Below are 23,242 nucleotides of genomic sequence, written 5' to 3'. Positions count from 1 at the left end.
TCATAAATTTTGATAAAGATCCAACTTTTTACATCAAAAGATATTACAAAAAGTCCATTATTAATGATACTTGACTTCTTAACTTTAAATTGAAGAAAAATTCCAACAAAAATATCTTACAAATCAACTATTAAATATTACTTAAACTTTGTGTATAATATTAATATTATGTCTTTTCTTAATATTTAAAAGAATTATTTTTTTTAAATTTTTTTAATCTTAAAATAATTAAAAAATAATAGGTAGCTTCAATTTTTTTATCTTAAAATAATTAAAAAATAATAGGTAGCTTCAATTTTTTTTTCAATACTTTGTTTTGTATGCAAACCAATATCTTACAATTAATTGATAAAACTTTACAAAAATTAAGAATAAATTTTATTACTTATAAAAAATTATAATTACAAAGATATAATTTCAATTTAATTTAGATTTTCAAAACTTTAGTCAATTTAATTAATAAATTTTATTGCATTTTAAATAACAGTATTTACAAATATTATTTTATTTCTTTTACACAAGGACTTCTTTATATCAAAATTCTATATATATTATATTTCAATAAAGCTTTTATGATCATTTCTCCAATCTCTTATTTCAATTCTAAAAAATACTCTTTATTATATTTTCTTATTTTTCTATCTCAAGCTTTACTTTTAACTCTATCTTACAAATAGTCATCCATAGATATCAATTTAACAATTTTCATGGTTATTTATCTAATAAACTACTTTTAATTATAATTTAAATTTTATTTCATTTTTTATATCTAACATATATTTTTTTGTTTTGTTTATGGCCTTACAAAGTAGGTTGCATAATATAAACCTTAGATATTATACCAATTGAAAGGATGTCATGTCAATAAAATTATTTGAATTAGAAATGTACATTTTGTAAATTATAGCTTAAAAATATGCTAAGCATGTATCTATGGAAGAAATTTATTTAAAACCTAAAATCCTAGATGTATTATAAATAAATTATAATAAATCTTATATAAATTCTAATTGGTTATAAAAAAAATCTAATAAATTCTAAGTAATCTCTAAGTAAATTCTAATTAATCATAAATTTAATATTAAAAAAAATTCAAAACAAGTTATAGGTAAATTCTAAAAAACTTTAAAAGAATATCAAACAAATTTTGAATTGCTATTGTATTATGTGAAATTTAGCTTTAAAATGCATTAAACATTTGATTGTTGAAGGATTTAAACTTACCTTGAATTTCTTCATATAATGAAAATAAAATTTATGAAGTATTTAGAAACAAATGTCTTAGCAATTATAACCCTCTTAAAATCTGAAAATAAATTCTTTCATTATATATATATATATAGATTTTAAAATCTAAATTATATCTTTGCTATTGCCAACTATAAAGTTAATTCTTCCAATAGCTTGAGAAGAAATAAAAAATAATACATAGAGAATAATCTGAATACTAATTATATCCTTAGATGGTATAACGTAGATAATTTTTAAGGTTATTTGTATGTCTTTTATTCATCTTTAAAACAATTTACTATATTTCAAGCTCATGGATATAAACTTTACTATTACTTCTTAAACCACTATAATGGTTTCTACTTAATATGCTCAATACCACTTTAATTGATCATAACTTGAATTTCTTTCAAGATCATAATTTATAATCCCTACTTGATATGTTTTAAGATTAAATATGGTATTTACTTCTTGGTTCAAAATCATCCTACTAACAATCCAAATCAAACATTAAACTATCTTAAATCAAATTCTAAGTAATCTTAAAAAATCCTTATAAAATACTAAAAAAAGTCACACATATAAAAAATGACATTCTTTACTTGTGGAATTTTAATAAATAGAAAAGAAAGAAAAGACAAAGAAAAAAATCTATTTTTGATTCTTTAAATAATATTTTTAATAAAAAGATAAATAAAGTAATTATTGATGTCTTTATTATAAATTTCTATTTTAAACATTTATGATTTTTATGATCTTATACACATATTTTTAATCTTTTTAGTTTATAACCATTACTAGCTTTATTTTATTTTTAATATATATATATATATATATATATATATATCAATTTTCTTTAGAATTATTTTGTATGATATATAACAAAGATGCTATGGTAGTTTTAGTTGGATTAGTTTATTATTACAATTAAGATCTAATACTTTCTTCTACTTTATAAATTTAAAATTTATTGTTGCTTAAAAATTAGTTGATGTATATTTATTAAATATATTTTTAAAATAATTTTTTATTATTATATATATAATAGAGATGTGAATGATCTTCTATTTTGATTTTATTTTTTAAAAATTCTAATGTGTAAAAGTGTAAATATATCACAAAATCCTTGTTACATAATGTTAGATTTCCATCATCAGAATTCAACCTCATTCTATCTTTATTGTCTATTTTATTTGTATCTATATATATATATATATATATATATATCCAAGTATGCATCAATCTATAATATAAATTCAATGTTGTAAAAATTATATATTATTTAGATAATATTAGTAGTGGATTGTCTAATTCATTGTCAATGTTTGTATCTTTTACATTAATATATCTATCTATCCCTATACAACTATATACACATACATACATATTATTACTATAAAAATTATGTCTAAAATTTCGATTTTCTGATTTTATAATATATAAAGTTATATATATATATATATATATATATATATATATATTTCAATAATATTTGTTTCATATCTTAGGAAATAAAATTAGATGACACACATGTTTTAAAAAATAATTAATCATAAATTATATGTATTTATTTGTGTTTGTATATATATGTATGATACAAAAGACTAAAGAAAATAAAGCACATTAATATGAAGACCTATATAAAAATATATAAATAAATCTCTATAAATAAATAAATCCATATACAATTTTATTTCTACTAAGTTGTTTCTTGCTAAGATATAACCTTTAGAAAGTTATAGAAAAATGATAGAATTGACATGAATTTAGGGTGCTAAGTTATCCCTTGCTAATTTATAACCTCCCATAAGTTCTACCCTAGAATGCAAATTGATTCCAAAACATAGTAGAGATAATATTGTTTAACAAAAGATAAAGTAGCATATTAAAAATTTAAGTTAATTTATACATAAAGACGATTATAAATTAGAATTAGAAAGGATTTTTTAAACTATAAAGTAAATGGATAGAATTTGAGATAAAATAAAGATCAAATTAAACATTTACAAGGCTGAATTGTAATTTCAAAAATATTTTTTATAAAACAACTCAACTAAGTACATGACTACAAAATTATTTTTGTATATGTAAATACCTATGATAAATTAAATAATATATTATTAATTTTTACATATTACATTTGAAATAGACACTTATGTTGATTTTTATAATTTTTAGTATAAAATTTAATTATGCACAAAAACATCAATAATGTTTTACATCAAAATAAAAATAACACTTTCAAAAGAAATGAGTTATAACTACATACATTGATAACATTTAACTATTTTCTTGTGTTATTCATTTCATGCTTTGCTTATAAAGAGTAGTTATACAACAATGACTTATTAGAAGACAATAGATGGATATAATAAGTCAATGGGAATACTTCATAAATATGAGATTGGCAACAAACTACCAACATAAAATCTATTAGAAGATACAACTTACAAGATAAAAATAAGTAAATAAATAAAAATGAAGAAAAAATCACAAAAAAACTAAATATATGGTTAAAGTAATACAAAATTTGAGAAAAGCTGCCTAATATCAAGCCTTGGAACTATTTCTTTGGTGAAACTGATTCGTTTTCCTACCAAGAGAAACACTAAATATTCAAACACTATTTAGCCCCTAGTAGATTTGGTTGAGAGAATCTCCTCCTTCTTCTTCTTCTTCTTCGTTTGATGCCCTCAATGGTCCCCGAAATGAGTTTTTTTTGCTTGCATTGCATTGTTGAGTAACACCTCCGCCTTCATTTTGCAGCGTTGCTTCATTTCAAGGCCTCGCCATGGCCACGCCCACTGAGCCTCTCATGGAGACTCTGTCTTCGCCCACTCCACCTCGCAGGTAATTCGCCTTCTTCTAATTTCTTTGATTTTGTTTCTTTCCTCTGTTTGTTTGTTTGTTTGTTTGTTTTAGTTTGCACAGGAGGTTTTCTCAGGTTCACGGATTAGTCTTAGGAGCTGTCTGCTTGATCGAATGCATCCACTAGGCTGTGCATTCAGTCGTCTGCACATAGCAGTGTGGATTCTGGTGGCGTGTTGCATGTAACTCTGCTGAAGATGTTTGAATTAGGGTTTCAGGGCGTATGATTAAGCTTATATGTAAAAATATATGTATATTTATTGTTGATTTGAGTAAATGTGAATTTGAATTTTGGCCTTTCGTTGCATTCAGGGCACGTGAAGGAGAAGGATTACAACAGTACTACATAGCAGTCGATCGGCAAAAATTTAAGATGGTGGCTACGCACAGGTCCCTTAGCAGCGAAGTAGTTGCAGTAGAATTCTGGGTCGTTAATGGGAAGAGCAAAATCTGCGCACCTTCTGCTTGGGCTCATTTCCTGTTAAACTGGATTCATCTCGTCTTGATCATGTATCTAAGACCTTCGGTTTCATTGTAAGGTGGAAAACTCGGTGCCTGCGAAAGATTCATGTACTTACCGGTCGGGAAATTTGGAGTTTCTTAAACGAGGTCATGCGTGGGAGTGCAGGACACGTTTGTTCAAATGCTGTTAGTGCTGGGACGAAGGGCTAGCCTGCCGATCGCAATATGTTGCAGCGCTCGCGACAGCCTGGATGCTGTCTGCGCCAGGATCTCTGCTGCTCAGCAATTCTCCCTTCTATTCCTGGTCCGGAGCTCAGCTTGTCTTATTCCTCTACAGAGTTTATGCAGATTTTGTACCTTCAGTAGCCAGTGAATAATCAGAGTTACCGTAACTCACGTTTATTCCCTGGCTTTCCAGAACTCACGTTTGCAGCTGAATTCGAGTTCTAGATATTTATTTTGAAGCATCTTTCTGAACATGTATGATTTGTGTGGACAGCATAGTGATCAGGGAGACTCGGAGCGAGCTGTGGTCCTCAGTAACTTCCACGCTATTGTTCGAGACTGGAACCATGGTATTGTTAAGAGCAGCGTCTCCAAGCTAGAGGGTGACGACGATGAAAAGGTCGAAGCAAAGAAACCAGGCATTTTGGTGACAACTGATGCTTGTTTGCCATCAGCAACATTAGGAGAACCCTCTCTTGGCGCTCGCGTTCTCATCCATTACGACTTGCCTGCCAAGAAGGTAGAGTTGCACATGCTAGGTCGTTTCTCACCTTTTGTGGCCATGTTGCCACTGTAAAAGCACTGCTAACTGAAGGAGTAGCAGGATGAGAGAATGTTTGGGCACACCTGCAAGTCGGTGGCTAAAAGTTCGCTCAATGATGTTTCTTTGGTGGAATTCTGCATGAAGAGACAAATGTAATTCTTATGCTTTGGATGGCAGGAAGCATATGTGAGGAGGATGTCTGCATGCTTAGCAAATGCACCAATTGTTGTTGGTGCTCCGAATTCCGGTGGCATCGCAGGTAATTGCAAACAGGCTAGTTGCGCCCTAAATGCTTGTTCCAACTTCGTTCTTTCTGGCTATTCCATCGTACTTATGGCGCTGCCGATACAACACACTGGCTATTTCGACAATACTTGCATGTGCTTCTTCAGGCTCCTTGTCCTTGTTGGTCTGTTCCTCAGCTCAGCGTCAAGAGTGACTTTTTTCTCGTTTTTGCAGGTGGCATTGTGATCAGTGTGGTTGTGGGAGGGGAAGTGGGTTTGCTCCGCAGTATTGAGGAGGGCTGTTGTGTGACTATTGAGGAGATGCCTATTCATGTAGGTTTGGTGATATCTGTGCTCGTTCACTTCTGAAGTTTCAGCTTTCTTATGTAGCTACCACTTGATTATGCCCAGTTTCCACAAGCTATTCTCAGAATTCGTCAAACTGCTGTTAACTTGAGGCTGCTTGTTTGATGCTTTGTTGATGAGGCAGATCTCAGAGCTACTGTAGAGCGCTTGTATCAATGGAGGGAGCGAGTCCATTGTCTGAAAAGTAGACAGGATTGGATGGACCCATCACTGAAGGTTTTGTATTTTTATCTTCTTCATCTTTGTTTCTGAATAATTATGGTCGAGATCGCACCTACGTAAGCAACAGGTGTTGGCACCAGTTTTCAAATCCTTGCCTGACATTTCAAACCTTCGTTCTCCGAGTGGAAGCTATGCTAAGGTACCCTAATTGCAATATCTCCTCACTGCAATATCTTGGTAAAAGTTCACATGTATTTTTTGACAGAGTTTAGTTCAAATTTTATATTATAAAATTTAAAACAATCCATATAATGTTTTGAATGTGTGTGTGTTTATAGTAGTTGAAATAGACTTTTTAAATATACCTTCACCAGATAGAATGTATGAAATAGCGCAGAGGTGACCACAGTAGGATTAATGTTCACAAACCTTAATTTATCATGTTATATATTCCATAGATTGTGCACATTTTGAAAGTCCTGCATGATGTAAACATATGTAAACACTACCTATCCTTTTTGTAATTATTGTTTATAAAGTTTAGGATTATCAATCTGGTGTGGTAATAATTTACAATATTAAGATAAGCATTTAATGATAAAAAAACGTGTTATTTTTAGACATATACTGTAAAAGAAAAGTCGAAGAAGTGATAAAAAAAGTATTGTAATAATTTCAAAATTAGAACCGTGTTTACATAATAATGAATATCAAAGGTAATGGAATAAATAGTTTTCAGCGTGGATGTTTTTATTTGTAGAAAGAACCTTCAATTACTAATGTGAAGTTAGAATCTATTGTGATGAAATCAAAGTTTAAAACAGTAGTAATCTTATTTTACACACCAGCTTTATGATACAATAAATACACCACGTAGGAAACAAAACTATTCATAGGTAGGAGACAATTGTTACCAAGTACATGTATAAAAGAAACATTCTCAAATCGTCTCAACTATACAACTATTGTATCTAAAATTAATCAAGAGCTACTTCTGAAAGAACTATCAATAGCTTTTTATGATTATTGATTGTTGCCTAAAGATTTTAAAAAAAAAGAAAAAGAAAAAGAAAAAAAAGAAAAAGTTCAAAGAGAATTGTATGACTTATCTTGTATACTTTGTAGATTTACAATATCAAGATAGAATACAGAAAGAATATCATTCAAAGCTATATAAATATAAGATAACATTGATAACAAAGTTATTGATTTTTCTAAGTACATATTTTAAAGAGGTAAGACATGTAAATTAATGTGCATGTGTAGCAAAATGACAGTTTGTGATTATAATATAATGTTTTGAGATAACCTAAAATTGAATATATATTTTTAGATATATGTTGAAATAAAATTGCTACAATATAATATATTTTACTAAAAGCTTTCAAAGTTAACATTAAAAAATCAAATAATGTAACAAGATGAACAAAGTGGTTAACAAGAAAATATAGCAAAAAAGATCTAATTGATTTTTATAGATAAAAAAAAATTAACCGCATATGTAAAATAAAAATAAAAAGAAGGGTTGTAGGCTTAGTTTGATCCAGTAGAAAATGTTTAAATTTAACCAAGACATGAATTGTGCTTTAAACTGTAAAGACAATACATACATAAACAAGACAAGACTTGATAATCTATTTACCATACAAAAAGTATCACAATGAATTCTATTACTAAAAATTAAAAAAAAAAGGATAATGAAAAAATACACAAGTATTGATATTTTTGTCCAAAGGTTGCAACTCATAGAAAATAACTACAGACATTATATAAAATCGTACCATTAGAGGTTAGTTTGTGACGAAGCAATCGTCCCATTCCAACGAAACTTAATTTTTCGTTCTCGGAGCACCCATAACCTGTCAACGAACGACGTCGTCAACCGAAAACGAGGATTCGTCACTGTCTTCGTCCATCGTCGTCCCCACTGCAACGGAGCACAGTTTTCCATCGACGCGTGGTCCAGTGTGCGGCAGCGCAGAAGCAGTGAAGGGATGAGCCGCGAGGAGGAGGAGGCACTCTCATCAACTCGCACATTCTCGAATGTGCGTCGAACCCCCTTTTTCTTATCTGTTTTTTCACCCGTCGCCCAACATCATTCCTGGTTTTGTTGCTGTGGGGCTGACGATTCGTTGCAGTTGGGTTTGTGGAGGTCCTGCAAGGTTCAGTAGTAATGGCAGCGCTGGCGAGTTCAGCTGCTACGGCAGGTATGATAGGGCAGGCCCCCCGGCAGAGCACCGTCGCATTGCGAATGGCTTCCTCGAGAGCCTTCGTGCCTGCGCAATTCGGTGTCCAGTGCCTCAGATGGCGCGGCAGGGTTCAGGTTCAGAGCAGTCATTACAGGCGTCCTGTGTTCGTCGCTCAGAATTCCGCACAAACCGAAGAGACAGTGAGTTTAGTTCCCGCCTCCTGACCTCTTTGGCTTGCTAGGATGAGGGAGTTTTGTGCGTTTCTAACATGTCGCATGTATTCGAGTTTCGGGTTTGGATGCCAGTGGGTGCAAGGTGCGGCATCCGTTTGTTTTTAGGGTTCCTACCATTGGATGATTTGGCCAAATTCACCGTTTGCGGAGTCTGGGCAGGGTTCGTTTAGGGTTTTAGAAATTGGGACTGATGCCTTGTGATACCTTGCGTATTCGACAAGCATGGATTATCATGTGTTGTTCTCGTTACGATATTCTTGTGCAAGCTGTAGTTTGGATTCTCCTATCATTATTTTTGTAAGAAGCTGATTGCTTTTTGGTAATGAGCCTTTATGTTTTGGTAAATTATTTATTTATTTATTTTATTTTTTATATGAACGATAGTCACTTTGTTCATTTTGCTACTTTGCTATCAAAACATTCGTCTTCTGGTCTTTGGCTTTCAGTTCTTTGTGTTTTGGGGTCCTCTATTATTTGTCAAGTACGGAATTATCAAAAATTTGGTTTAGGTCAGGCTGAGGGAGGATTTTTTTCATTCGCGAATACGTTCTCACGGGCCATGCACTCGTTGGTTCGTGAGAAGTCAATTATCAGAACCGTACCAATTCAATTTGGGTGATGGGACCTCTTGATGTTTGGCAGGAAGTAGGAGAGGACGTCGAGACGAATGAAGAGGCGCTTGCGGAAGAAGAATCCGCGAGCAATGATGCTAGCCAATCCCCAGCTGCAGAAGAACAATCATCGTCTATTAAATCTCTACTTGAGGCCTACAGAGAAGCTGTGGCTGCAGACGATGAGGGAGCTATCAGTGACGTTGAGAGCCAGCTTGAGGCGATCGCTAATGAGCGAGATTCGTTGGGACTTAAGGTTAACAGTCTTATCGAGGAAATTTCAACAAACAAAGATAGATATCTCCGGCTCAATGCGGATTTCGACAATTATAGAAAGCGGTCCGAGAGGGACCGTCTTGCTACCGCAGGAAACGTAAGGGGCGAAGTTATTGAGAGTTTGCTACCCATGGTGGACAACTTTGAAAGAGCAAAAACTTCCATCAAGACTGAGACCGAAGCCGAACAAAAGATTGACAATGCGTACCAGGGTATTTACAAGCAGTTCGTGGAGATCATGAAGTCACTTGGTGTTGTTGCTGTCGAAACAGTCGGCAAACCCTTTGATCCTAACGTAAGAGTTTATGACGTCTAGACGTTCCTGGGAACTTCTGATTTGTATTTCGCGTTTAATCATATTTTTGCAAATCGTGTGCCAAGACTTTGATATTATAGGCTTGGCGTAACTTATTTTCACTGCGTTCTTATTTATTTATGCTGTATTTGTATGTATCTGAACAGAAGTTGTGTGTTTTTGCAGCTTCACGAGGCAATCATGCGTGAGGACTCAACTGAGTTTGCTGAAGATGTTGTTAGTCAAGAGTTTCGTCGAGGTTTTAGGATAGGAGACAGGTTGCTGAGGCCTGCTATGGTGAAGGTTTCATCGGGTCCTGGTCCTGCGGCCGCCACGGACACCGATTTACCAATAGAAGAAGCCCTTGCGAATGAGTGATGTATCCTTGACCAACTTGCTAGATAAGACACTTAGTCTCTGTAGTATGCTTAGATCCCAGCTGCTGCAACATATCTTTAGACCTAATTTAAAATTTTCAATCCAGTCCGACCATTGGGACTGCTAAAAGGCCTCCGCAGAATTTATAACACTGAGTTGCATGATAATCTGTGTACATGGTTCTTACACCTCAAGGGTTGCTGAAATCTATGTTGATCTCATTGTGTAGTGTGCCTCTAGAGATGATTTGCTACCATTTTGTATTGCATTTGTGGCAAGCCCAGGACCTCGAATACGCTTCTGTGAATTGTGTACCACGATTATACGTATTGCTGCATGTTCGTGAATGTTATCTACAGTGGCATACTGCACCTGCTCAGAAAGGTGACCAAACCTACACGGTCACCTGGATACACGGTCACCTGGAGTATACATACACGATTACACCTGGAGTAACCTGGAGTACACATACACGATTACACCTGGAGTAACCTGGAGTACACATACACGATTACACCTGGAGTAATGGGGAGTGTGAGAATGGTTAGATCTTATTGAATTTGTTGAGAGCAATAAATGTAGCATTAAATACTATAACTACAGTATTTGGAATGTAGTGGAGAGGAACTATTTATCCCCTTCTCTTTTTGTATATGAGACATAGCCAGATCAATAGATTTTTATGTGTGAAGCTCTCTCTCAATAGAAACCCTTGTGTGTATTACGTACTATTACTCTTGTATGTGTGTGCATTACTTACTACTACTCTTGTGACTTTCTAAACTTTTTCAATACGTTATCAGCACGACTCTCTTCTACATACTATCACAATTTTTTTTTTCCTCTAGTCTTGATTTTGCTCAAACTTGTTGCTACTCTTGCTCCCTGTCTAACTCATGATCTTGTTGCACTTCTGGCCTTTCACACATTAGCTGCTTGCTTAGAGCACTTGCTCCACTCTTTGCCATGTTTGTTTAAAATACTTGCTCTAGCCCAGCCTCCTTGTTGCACCCCATGCTTGGCGTCAAACACCTGCCAAACTACCATTGAACTGCCACCAAACTAATTGTCGACTGCTGCTGAATAACTACCAACTCTATTGCCTTGCCATTGATGTTGCTGTTTTTGCTGCCTTACCGCCGTTGCCATCCTACCACCCTATTGCTGTCGCCTACCGTTGTCATAATACATGAAGTCTTGCTTGAGAATGCTTCGGGCACCTAGCTGTAGATGGAAGAATGGAAATTACAATAACAAAATCCTAATTCTAATAAAATACTAACAATGCTCTAATTAGACCATAATAATGCTAAGCAAGCTTAATCAAATTCAAAAAAACCTCAAAAAAATTTCAAACAAGCATTAAGAATTCTTAAAGAAATATTAGAAGGATCACAAATATCATTCAAATACATCTCAATTCAATCTTAATTTAATTATAGTTAAAATCCTATTGAACTTCATTCAAACTCTAGGCCAAAACTAATTGAATCTTGAATCCTAATAAAATCCTAAACCCTGAATCAAACCCTAAACAAACCTTAAATCAAACCCCAACCAAATCCTAAACCAAATCCTAATCAAATCCTAAACCAAACCCTAAACCCTAAATCAAACCCTAACCAAATCCTAATCCAAATCCTAAATCCTAAACCAAATCCTAATCCAAATCCTAAATCCTAAATCAAACCCTAATTAAATCCTAAATCCTAAACCAAATCCTAACCAAATCCTAACCAAATCCTAAACCCTAAATAAACCCTAACCAAACCCTAGTAATTCCTATAACAGTTTCAAACCTCAATAACTAATGAATAAACCATTGATCTTAACTCAAATTTTGCACACTTCTAAAAAACTAAGTTAACAACAAGCACAAGAAAAATTGAAAAAGATCGGAGTTACCAAATTGATGATAACCTCAAAAATATGCTCAGATATTGGCCGGCCTCCTTCTCCAATCTTCCAGAGCCAATATCTCTCCTTTGCACTGTTCGATTGATCTCAAAATTTTCATACACATAGAAAATCAAGTCTAATATCCTCTCACGTAAGTTTCACTCCAATCCAACTAATAGATTGCAAGAAATCTTAAAAACCCCTACTAGACCTAAAATTATACTTTCTGAGACCTTAACCTACTTAAACCTCAGTATTCCTCAATTCAATCGTTAGATCAAGATCAAATTTACAACACATATTAAACACAACTATAACCATAATGTAAATCCTATTTTTATTTCATAAATCCCAAGTCATCGGAAACAAACCTTGACTTTACAAAGCTCTTACAAAGTCATATCAACTCCAAATCACCCAAAATCAATGCCCATAGAAACCCTATCCAATCTTCTATCAAATCCCACTCTTCAATCTGCCAAAGAGTCTTGGAGTCATCGTTGAGACTTGATATTGTGCCTCAAGATCTGATTTCGACCCTGGTTCATAACTGGCCATCTCTGGGTATCAACATCTAGTTTTTTTAAGTAATTTTTACTAGAATTTACTCTTAACTTCCTTCTAAAGATGTCTATATCATTTATTTTTCCAATCTACCTTATTTTGCCTTATTTTTGGCCCTACAAAGTAAATAGAAGCTATTTTTTCTAAAAGTGCTGCATTACTATTAAAAGTTTTACTACCTTCCTATCTTTTATCCATATTTTTCTACCTTTTCTTTTAACTTGGCTCTTCTATAATAAGATCTATATTATCATCTTTCACCATAGAGTCGTATTGCAACATGACACCGCCGCTGCATGTTGTCGCTATCTTAGTGCTGCTCTGCTACAACAATCCACTACCTTGTAAAAAAAAAAAAAAAAAAAAAAAAGAAAAAAATTATAATTTTTAATTTTCAAGTTCAAGTTTATCATTTTATTTGACTTTATATTTTAAGATACATTTTAATCAATTTTTCTACTTGATCTTGTATTTTCTTTATATATTTATTTATAATGACTGCTTCAATATCTTCAACTGCTTCTACTATGGTTCCAACTATTACCAATGCATCCCAACATTTTCAAGCTCTTTTATTTCCACCATTGACTATGGATGGAAACAATTATCTATTATGGAGAAAAATAGCAAAAGCAAATTTATTTACAGAACAACTCTCGAATACCATTATGTTTGAAGAATCTTGTATAATAAGTATTTCTATTCCTCTTGCTATTCATTGGAAAGCACTTCTTCTCCTTCGTCGTCATCTTGTATCTATATTACAACATAAATATTTGAAAATGGAAGATCCTGCAGAACTTTGGAAGAATCTTGAATTGAGGATTGATCATCAAAAGACCATTTTCTTTCCACGCACACATCATAATTGGACACATTTATGTATCTTAGATTTTCTAAATTTAAATGCTTTCAATAGTAAAATATATAGTATTGTCTCACAATTACGATTATGTGGACAAAACATCTCTAAAGAAGAAATGATTGAAAAAACTCTCGAAAACAAAAATCAGAGATGCATTCTTGTCATAAGTGTGGAATGATTGGACATTTAGAACATGCAACAGTACTTCAAAATATTTTATTAAAATGTTCTAAGAAAATAAGAAACTATAAGCTGAGGCTCGTGAAGTTCATACCATGGATACATCCACGGATTCAATTGGTGCTGATGACTTAGAGGCTTATATACATGACAAAACCTCTAATGATGAATCAAATGATGTGCTCATTGATTTTGCAGCAATACATACTATCTTGAGGGATAGACGATTTTTTATTGAAAAATCTTCAACTTAGCAAACTAAAAATATGATGACCATGGCTTGAGCAAATTCATTTTGTTTCTAAGAGGAAACAATGATGGTAAAATTACCTGCGAGTTCCATCATAAAATATAAACATGCGATGTTTGCACCTTTAGCACCTCGGAATTTGATCAGCTATCGAGATATAGATAGCAATGGCTATCACATCTCGACCGCCATTTTAAATAAAAAAGAGGTTTTGGTTCTTGCAAAGAATCATAAAGTTGTTGAAAAAGCTTTTGCTATAGAAAATGGTTTATACCAAATTGTGATTCGGCCTCCTATTATATTTAATTTTGTATCATCTATCACTGAGAGTTGTGCTTTTTTCTGGCATAGATGATTGGAACATCCAAAATCTATATTATTTAAAAAGATCATTCCATGTGTAACTAGGTACAATTTAAAGCCTGTAGATATAAACTCTATGAAATTATGTTGTACATGCATGCAAGATAAGATGATTACTCGGCCTTCAATTTGAAATCTTCCACAAGAATTACCACAAATACTTGAAAGATTCCATGGTGATATTTGTGGTCCTATTAATCCAATATCGGGACTATTTTGTTATTTTTTAGTCCTTGTTGATGCATCACGTAAACAATCACATGTTTTATTATTATCAATTCGAAACATGGTGTTTGCCAATCTTATATCTATGCTTAATCATTTTTGGGCATATTTTCTTGATTATCCTATAAAAATATTACATATGGAAAATACAAAAGAATTTGTATAAAAGTCTTTTGAAGACTATTTTACTGCAACATGAATTGAGTTAATATATTGTGTTCTATATGAACATGCTCAAAATGGACTTGCAGAGTTATTTATAAAATGTATAAAATTCATTACTTGACTACTCTTCCTTCACGTGAATTTACTTGTATCTATGTGGAATCATGCAATTTTACATGCTACAGCATAAATATGCATCCATCCTTCTTTTCTTGAAATTATTTCACTACATGAACTCATTTTGGATCGTGTTCCAAATGTGTCTCATTTATGAGTATTTGGTTGCCGTGCTTGGATTTCAGCACCAAAACCTCAACGGCATACCATTGGAGCTCATCAATAAGAAGGCATATATATTGGTTTTGATTCACCAAGCATTATTTGTATTCTTGATCCATCAATTGGTACATTATTATGTGCACGTTTGTAAAATTGCCATTTTGAAGAGAATGTATTCCCATCTCTTCGAAGAGGAATATCAAATCAACAAAGAAATAAAATACTTGTATTTGAAGCACCAAAAATATTTACAATGAATCTCGATCCTAGGACATCTTTAGTTGAAACTGAAGTTGCAAAGATTTTATATCTAAAATGGATCGTAGATGAAATATCTGATGGCTTCAATGATGCATCTAGAATTACAAGAGTTCCTATTAATAAGGCTCAGAATGCATCTGTTCAAATTGTAGTGTCATTGACTATAATACCTTAAGTTATAACAACAACAACTAAAAGAAGTCGTAGATTAAATAAGCAACCACATAAGAAGAAAGCTATAATATTGAATAATCCTAGTATTATTTCTGAAGATATTACCACTGATCCTGCTAGACCACCAATTCATGATGATATATCCATGCATAATGTACCTTCAATTCCTGTGAAAAATAATTTTGGAATTGGAAGGAATAAGGACTAGTTGAATAAAGAATTATTTATTTTGTATTGTACTATAGATGATATTTGGGACAGATCATCTATTACAGTAGATGAATCATTTACATGTATGATTATAAAAGCCCTTTCATACAAAAAAGATGATCTTGAACCTCAAACCATTGAAGAAGCAATGCATCGCTCCCATTAGTCAAAATGGAAAACTGTTATTGAGGAGGAGTATGCCTCTTTGTACAAGAGGAAAGTCTTTGGTCCAATTGTAGACACTCTTACATCTCACCCTATAGGATATAAGATGGTATCAATATACAAGCAAGATACTCAAGGTCGAATATCCGACTATAAAGTTTGTCTTATTGCTCAAGGATTTACTCAATGATTTGGCATTGATTATGAATCCACATATTTTTTAATCATGGATTCAATTACATTTCGATGTATTATTGGAATGGTAGTTCATGCTACCCTTGAAATACATCTGATGGATGTGGTAATTGTATATCTATATGATTCTCTTGATGCGAAAATTTATATGAAAGTTCTACCTAGCTTTGAAACAGGAACTCCAAATGGACTTGTTCCAAGTCAATATCATGGTATTAAATTATATAAGGCCTTGTATAATTTAAAACAATTTAGATGCATGTGGTATCAATGTCTTTGAAATTATTTAATTACAAATAAGTTTATAAGTAATCTACTAATCCCTTGTTTGTTTATCAAATGAGATAAAATTGATTTTGTGATCATCGCTATATATGTTGATGATCTTAACCTAGTAGGCATTAAATCTACATGTGTTGCAACTATTAATCTACTTATATACGAATTTGAGATGAAAATGCTAGGAAAAATAACTTTCTACATTGGTCTTCAGATTATGCATCTTACAGATGGTAGCATTTTTCTTTACCAAATAATGTATATTAGACAAATCTTGCAAAGATTCAATATAATTGATGCTTATTCATTGTGCACACCAATGGTTGGACATGGTCGTGATGGTCATGATCCATACCATCCATGCAAGGAGGAGGAGGAAATATTGGGAAATCAATATCTATACCTCGCAACAGTTGGAACACTTTTATATTTGGCTACATCTACAAGACCAGATATTGCATTTGCAATTAATGTTCTTGCAAGACATAGTACACGTCCAACACTAAGATATTGAAATGGCATCAAATATTTATTACATTATTTAAAAGATACTGAAGACTTAGAATTATACTTCACACAATTTGCAGATCCAAAATTGGTTGGATATTGTAGTGTGGGATATAAATCTAATACTCCAACAACTAAATCTCAAACAAGATATGTATTTTTAAGACATGGAGTTGCAATATCATGAAAATCAGTGAAACAAATAATAATTGCAATTTCATCCTACCATGTAGAAATTATTGCCTTACATGAAGTATCATGAGAATGTATTTCATTGTGATCAATTGATAAATTCATTCAAACAATACGTAGATTTTCATATGATGATTCTCCAACTATCTTGCATAAAGACAATAGTGCTTGTATTGTACAGATATAAGTTGGTTTTATTAAAGGCGATATGTCAAAGCATATTAATCCAAAGTATTTTAGTTATATCCATGACTTGATTATTGATCAAGCACTTATAATTAAGAAAATTGAATCTGCAAATAATCTTGTTGATCTCTTCACCAAAGCTCTCCCATTGTGCAATCATTGTCAACTTACTTATGGCATTGGTATGGGATGACTTGCTTATCTTAAATAAGAAAGTTAATGAACTCTTTAAATAATTAAGGAAAATGATGTTGTACTCTTTTTCCTTCATCTATAGTTTTGTTGTTAAATACAATAAGGTTTTTCTAAATAAGGTTTTAATGAGGCAACAATTGTTGATCTTGCGAGATTACAAAAAAGTATAGATCATAATTCTATACAAATTTTATATTATATGAATATTATGATGAGCGAGGAGGAGTGATGAGAGCATTAAATGTGGCCGGCGCTCTCTATAATATTTACTATAGTAAATATTATAACTATAGTATTTGGAATGTAGTGGAGAGAAATTGCTTATCCTCTCCCCTTCTCTTCTTGTATACTATACTAGACTCAACCAGATCAATAGATTTTTATGTGTGAAGCTCTCTCTCCTTCAAAACCCTTTTGGGTGTATTACTTACTATTATTCTTGTGTGTGTATTACTTACTACTACTCTTGTGTCTTTCTAAACATTCTCAACATAATCAAGCCTGGAAACAATCAGTGTACAGCTCATCTCTCTTCGCAGCTCGTATTTTTGGAGCTCCGTGATTATCGATGCGGAAGTCTCGCTCAGCTACAGAAATGACGCCGGCGATGAACATGGGGGGGGGGAGGGGAGAGAACCGGCGTTGTTTGCTGGGTCCCGGCTTCGGTCCAGAGCTGCACTCCTGCCGATGCTTGCAGTGGTTAATGGTGCCCGTGGTTAGATGGCTCACCATTTGAATCCGAATTTAGCAGATTGAGGAAACCCATCCAAAGATGTGCCGTGTAATTGAAAATAATGACACTGAATTTGGATTCAAGTTGACTGCTGTCTGACTGGATGTCACTATGGCTCTGTTAGCGCAAATTCCAATATCAAAGCTGCTGGAGATTTCACAGAAGTTGTATCTATTTAGGTTGTTGTGTCTCAGGTACGACTTGGGGTGTAAGACTCTACATATCTTTTAACGTAGCCAGTAGCGATTATCATCTGGTAGATAATGTTGGATGGCAGCCATCGCAACAAAACATCGCTCAAACCCAACACTTCTGAGAATTTGCTAGTGGGAGAACATTGTTACTTTTCTAGCGATTACCATGATCAACTTCGAAGTGGGATCGGAGGTTGCGGTTGAAAGATGATTGTACTGGGAAGACAAATCAACTTCAGGAAGGAAAAAATAAAATGAAAATAAAAATGGAATGATCTTGATAAAAAATTGGAGCTTTTGTTTCAAGACTTCAATTTAGAAAAAAAAAGATTTCGGACATTGAAAGAAAGTATGCAGTTTCACTTAAGTAAATAATTGTGGCTGAAAGATATATATATATATATATATATATATATTTCCATATATATATCTCTTCTATATATGTATATATATATATTTATCTCTTTTCTATATATATATATATATATATAGAACAAGAAGAAAATATATATATATATATATATATCTATTTTGTTCTTGTTTTTCTTCATCAGTTTAGTGACTTTAATTGTTCATTTATTAAAATTCTTAAATTTCTTTTGTTCTTTTTTTAGGTGTTTCTTTTTAACAATTCTAAGGTTTTTTTTTAACAATTTTTTTTTTTTTTTTTTTTTTTTTTTTTTTTTATAATCTACAAGATAATTTGAATTGTTGTTTCTATTTTTACATTGCATTAAATATTTTATCTAAATATGTTAAATATTATACATATTTTAAAACTCCATCATGGTAAGTTTTAACTATTGGTGGGTAAAGGATTTATTTATTTATAATGTAACTAAATCTCCATCTAAAAATTGCTTATTGAGGATTTGAATCTAATTATGAACTTTATTGGAGTCATTGTTCATATGAATAATAAGGTGCATTTGTGCTCCAATCTTATGCTTCTATTAAAAGCCATATATTTTTAAAACCTAAATAAAACTATTTATCATATTACCAAAATATAAAAGTTATATTTCCTAGCAATTCTATTGCCTAACTTTTATTTCTATGTTATGAATGTTATTTTTATGTACTCCATAATTTAGATCAATACAAAAAATAAAAAATAAAAAATAAAAATATATTATTATTATTTTTTTCTAATTTTATCAATATTAAAAATGTGATATTTTATAATATTTTATGATTTAAAAATTAGAAAATATAATTCTTTACTTATCTTATATACAAACATATAGATAATTTTACTTATGCACTTAAAAAAAATTAGCAAAGATCATGGAATAAATACATGCAATTATATATATATATATATATATATATATATATATATTTATTTATTTATTTATAAAAAATCATGTAAATTTAATATAAAATTAATATAGCTAACTACACAATTTATATCATAAGTAAAATATTAAAATATCAAAATTTTAAATTCAAAATATATACCAAAAAAAACTACTGTTAATTATTATATATAATATATAATATATATATAAACCATTCAAAAGTTGTATTTTTTTTGTATATATATATATATATATATATATATATAAGTAAAAATCCATGCCATTGGCTGCAAAAAAGGTGTCAAAATGTTTAATTTGCAGTTGCTAAGTCAAAAAATGACCACTCCTAGTTGAATTCATGCCAAATAATTGAATCTATGCCAAATAAAATGTAAAAATTTACTAAATTTTCATCAAGCACCAGTGCTAAGTATTATATAATTTTCAATGTAACTATCATTTATAAATTAGTAAAAAATTTATTAGAATTTAATTTACTACATTCAAAGATAAATGAGTTGTGAGAAATATTAGGAATAGTATATGAAAATTGCTAATAAAGCACAAATTCTATATATCCACTTCTTGACAACTTCCCAAAGAGCCTCTTTACTCATGGTGCAACCTTACTGATGCCTTTTGGAGGCTTTATTAGTTGCAATTGAGCTCCTTCTTTGGCTGCTATGTTAGTTTTTTTGATTTTATTGGAAGCATTGATAAACTTTGCCACATCTTATAAGTTTCACACCCAATAAGAAAAACCTTCTCTACAATTAAATTGATGCATGAAAACATCACAAAAAATGTGGCAGTTTTTAAGTTAGCATCTATATTTATAAATATTAACTATCACATGTAATTTAAAATTTTAATTATATAAAAAAAAATCACCATTGTGAATAAAGAAGAAGAGTTCACCTCTTATTGATTAAGATTTTTTTTTTCTTTGTAGATTCCAAGAACTACCTACTTGCCACACTTTAAAGAAGTGACATAATAACATTAATGAAATTTGAAGGTATTTTTTAAGCTTATAAGAGATACTATTTCAAGACTTGGATAGTAAAAAAATAGCCTATCCATCTTTTTAGATATATTTAGTAATGCCTATTATTTGATGACAATCTACTATTTTTACATTCTAAAAGTTAGAAGATCAAAGGCCTAATATTTTATGCAAGAATAAACTATGGATCTTATGTTATGCTTTATTTTACCTTAAATCATATTAAAAATATCAATGAATAATCAAAAAATAGATTAATATTTTGAAATGAATTTCTTAGATATTAACATCTTTTAGGTGTTGTATCTTTTTATTAAAAAAATCTAAGACATTTGAGACATGAAAAACTTCTACATACAAAAAATTGAATCAATATCAAAAAAAATTTCTATCATCTAAATGAAAATACAAGCAAGAGTGATCTTATTACATCATGCTAATTGAAATTTGAGGAGAAGTCATGCCAATTTTAAGTCAGACACTCAATTGTGCCAAAATCAAAAAACTATTATAATAATATAACAATTGATAGACACTTTCAAAGTTGCTACGCCTTCACCAAAGGCTGCCTCTGTTCTTAGCTCACCATTGTTCATTCAAAGTATATTACTTTATGTTTAGATCATAAAGTGATATCAATGATGTTTTTTAGATTTAGCATGTGTATATTACTTTCACCTTCAGATCTAGCTTGTATATATTGTTATGTGTTTAGATCATATATTACACTCCATAATGTCTTAGTATCCAATATATCTTCAATTATGGATCTTTCATTAAATCAAGAATATTGCAACGCACAACAAGAGCAATGAACTATATCTCAGTCAAGAATAGATGATTTAAAATATCTTTTAAGCTTTAGCATATGATCTATAACATTGTTGCAACAAATAAATGAGAGACAAATTTCAAGACCACAAAGAGCTTCGTAAACAATCAATAGATGTAAAGATGTGTTATCTTATGAGGAGATTATTAAAGCAAGTAAGCTTTGTAATTGGCCAACTACAACCTTAAAAAATAATTTGTAATATTTTGTAACTTAGAAAAATAAAACTTTGCATTATCTTTCTACCATTCAACAATTCAAAAAATACCTAATAAATACCTTGTGATCTTGGTAATCTGCAATAAAAATATGTAAATTTTGATTTTTGATTAATAAAAAGTTAAGTTAATTCTATAGTATTGATTCACTTTTGACAAAAACAATAATGCATGTAGTCAATTAAAGATGGTTTTTTTTTTTTTTTTTTTTGATTTTTTTTGATTTTTTTATATAATAAATAAAATCTAATTTAATTCAGTTAATTTATTTGATTAAATAAATTATTTCATTTGATTATTTTATTTTAAGATTTTTTTTGCAAATGATTAAGATATTACAAAGATCTATTTAATAGATAAAATTTGATTAATATATGTAGTTAAGGTAGCATGTAAATTTTATAAAGTTATAGAAATTTAAGAGTAGGAGTTTATTTTCTTACATCACCTAGGTCTTGAAAAACAACAAAATAGCTTTTTTTTTATATTATTATTATTATTTTTTTTTTCTATATCATTTATTATTTATTAAATTATTAAAAATTATTGTATAAGTAAATGACAAAGAAGATTGTAGTTTTTGGAATTGCCTCAAATTTCTTATATAATGCTTGTAAGTCTATATATAAACTTAATTTAGTATGTTCAGTTCTTTGTATCAATACCTATTATATAGAGTCTTATTAAAATTTAAAATTTATTTTCGTGTTATTATAAAAATAAGACTTCTTTAGCATTGTCCCATAGAAGAAAGTATCTACCAACCTTCTAATTTGTGTTAATAACCATGTTAATACCTAAAGTTCATATAAAATAAATCTAATTTTTCTATTATTTTTCTATTATAAAAATATATTATCACTTATACTATGCTAATAAACTTCCAAATCATTCTTGCACTACTAAAATAATTTCATATCTTAAGTTATTAAAAAAAAAGAAGATGCATTGGGTATTGTTTGTACTTTAACACAATAACTCAAATCCAAGTGTATCAAAGATATCAATGTACTAAAGAAATCATATTTAATCTTTATCTTTATACAACTTTTAAGTGATAATTTTCACAAAGATGAGAGATGTTTCAATTCCACAGGCATGTCTTTCAAATTCTCATATCCTTCAAATCACAAATGCTTCAAGTTTGTTATACCATCAAATATAGCATGAATATTCTTCAAATTGATATAATCTATACAAAAAAAACATTCAAGAAATTTTTATGAATATATATATATATATAAATAATAAATATTAGATAGAAGATAAATATAGATAGATTTGATATTATCTTATGGCAAAGCTTCTTAAAAGCTTCATAAATGTGTATTTGATTTTATAAAGTTGTGTAGTTGATTGTTAAATTGGAAACTTGGTCAAAAAGTTAACCACATATCACACATGTTAGTAGCTTGTTATACAAGCTAATTATGTGGCATATATATCTAAGAAGTTTTTTTTGTGAGTTAAATACTTGTCTTATAAGTTGGACACATGTTTGAGGTCCTATTATCATGGACATATACATGTAAACCAATAATTACCTATACGATTATATAAAAGTAAATAAAAGTAGATTAATTCCATAATATCTTCTACAAAAGCTTTTTAGAAGCTTCATAGATGCTGCTTTGATTTTATAGGTGTCTATAATTATCTTTTTAGATTAGAAACGTGGTCAACAAGTTAGCCATATGCTACATATGTTGGTAGCTTGAAGAACAAGTTAACTATGTGGCAT

At 30.7% G+C, this 23,242-nt stretch overlaps 2 protein-coding genes across 4 annotated transcripts; both read left to right on the top strand.

The window, feature by feature from the left end:
* Window positions 1-3,911: 3,911 nt before the first annotated feature.
* LOC112289778 (ATP-dependent RNA helicase eIF4A) lies at window positions 3,912-6,229 on the top strand. 3 transcript variants are annotated; one of them, XM_024535349.3, is made up of 7 exons: window positions 3,912-4,080; window positions 4,411-4,474; window positions 4,727-4,864; window positions 5,060-5,305; window positions 5,507-5,588; window positions 5,789-5,886; window positions 6,044-6,229. In XM_024535349.3, the coding sequence occupies exons 1-7, from the start codon at window positions 4,022-4,024 to the stop codon at window positions 6,059-6,061; spliced, it is 705 nt and encodes a 234-aa protein (XP_024391117.1). In that variant the 5' UTR covers window positions 3,912-4,021; the 3' UTR covers window positions 6,062-6,229. The 3 variants fall into 3 exon arrangements, with proteins under 3 accessions (XP_024391117.1, XP_024391119.1, XP_024391118.1); XM_024535351.3 differs by having other exon boundaries at window positions 3,949-4,080; window positions 4,411-4,488; XM_024535350.3 differs by having other exon boundaries at window positions 3,974-4,080; window positions 4,411-4,637.
* Window positions 6,230-8,187: 1,958 nt separating this feature from the next.
* LOC112289777 (uncharacterized) lies at window positions 8,188-10,230 on the top strand. The gene is made up of 3 exons (XM_024535348.3): window positions 8,188-8,470; window positions 9,146-9,685; window positions 9,872-10,230. Exons 1-3 carry the CDS (start codon window positions 8,255-8,257, stop codon window positions 10,061-10,063), a joined length of 948 nt encoding a protein of 315 aa, XP_024391116.1. The 5' UTR covers window positions 8,188-8,254; the 3' UTR covers window positions 10,064-10,230.
* Window positions 10,231-23,242: the final 13,012 nt, after the last annotated feature.

Source organism: Physcomitrium patens, chromosome 12, assembly GCF_059467195.1.
Source record: "Physcomitrium patens ecotype Gransden chromosome 12, ASM5946719v1, whole genome shotgun sequence".
NCBI classification, from domain to species: Eukaryota; Viridiplantae; Streptophyta; class Bryopsida; order Funariales; family Funariaceae; genus Physcomitrium; species Physcomitrium patens.
This window is presented reverse-complemented; position numbering and strand designations above follow the sequence as displayed.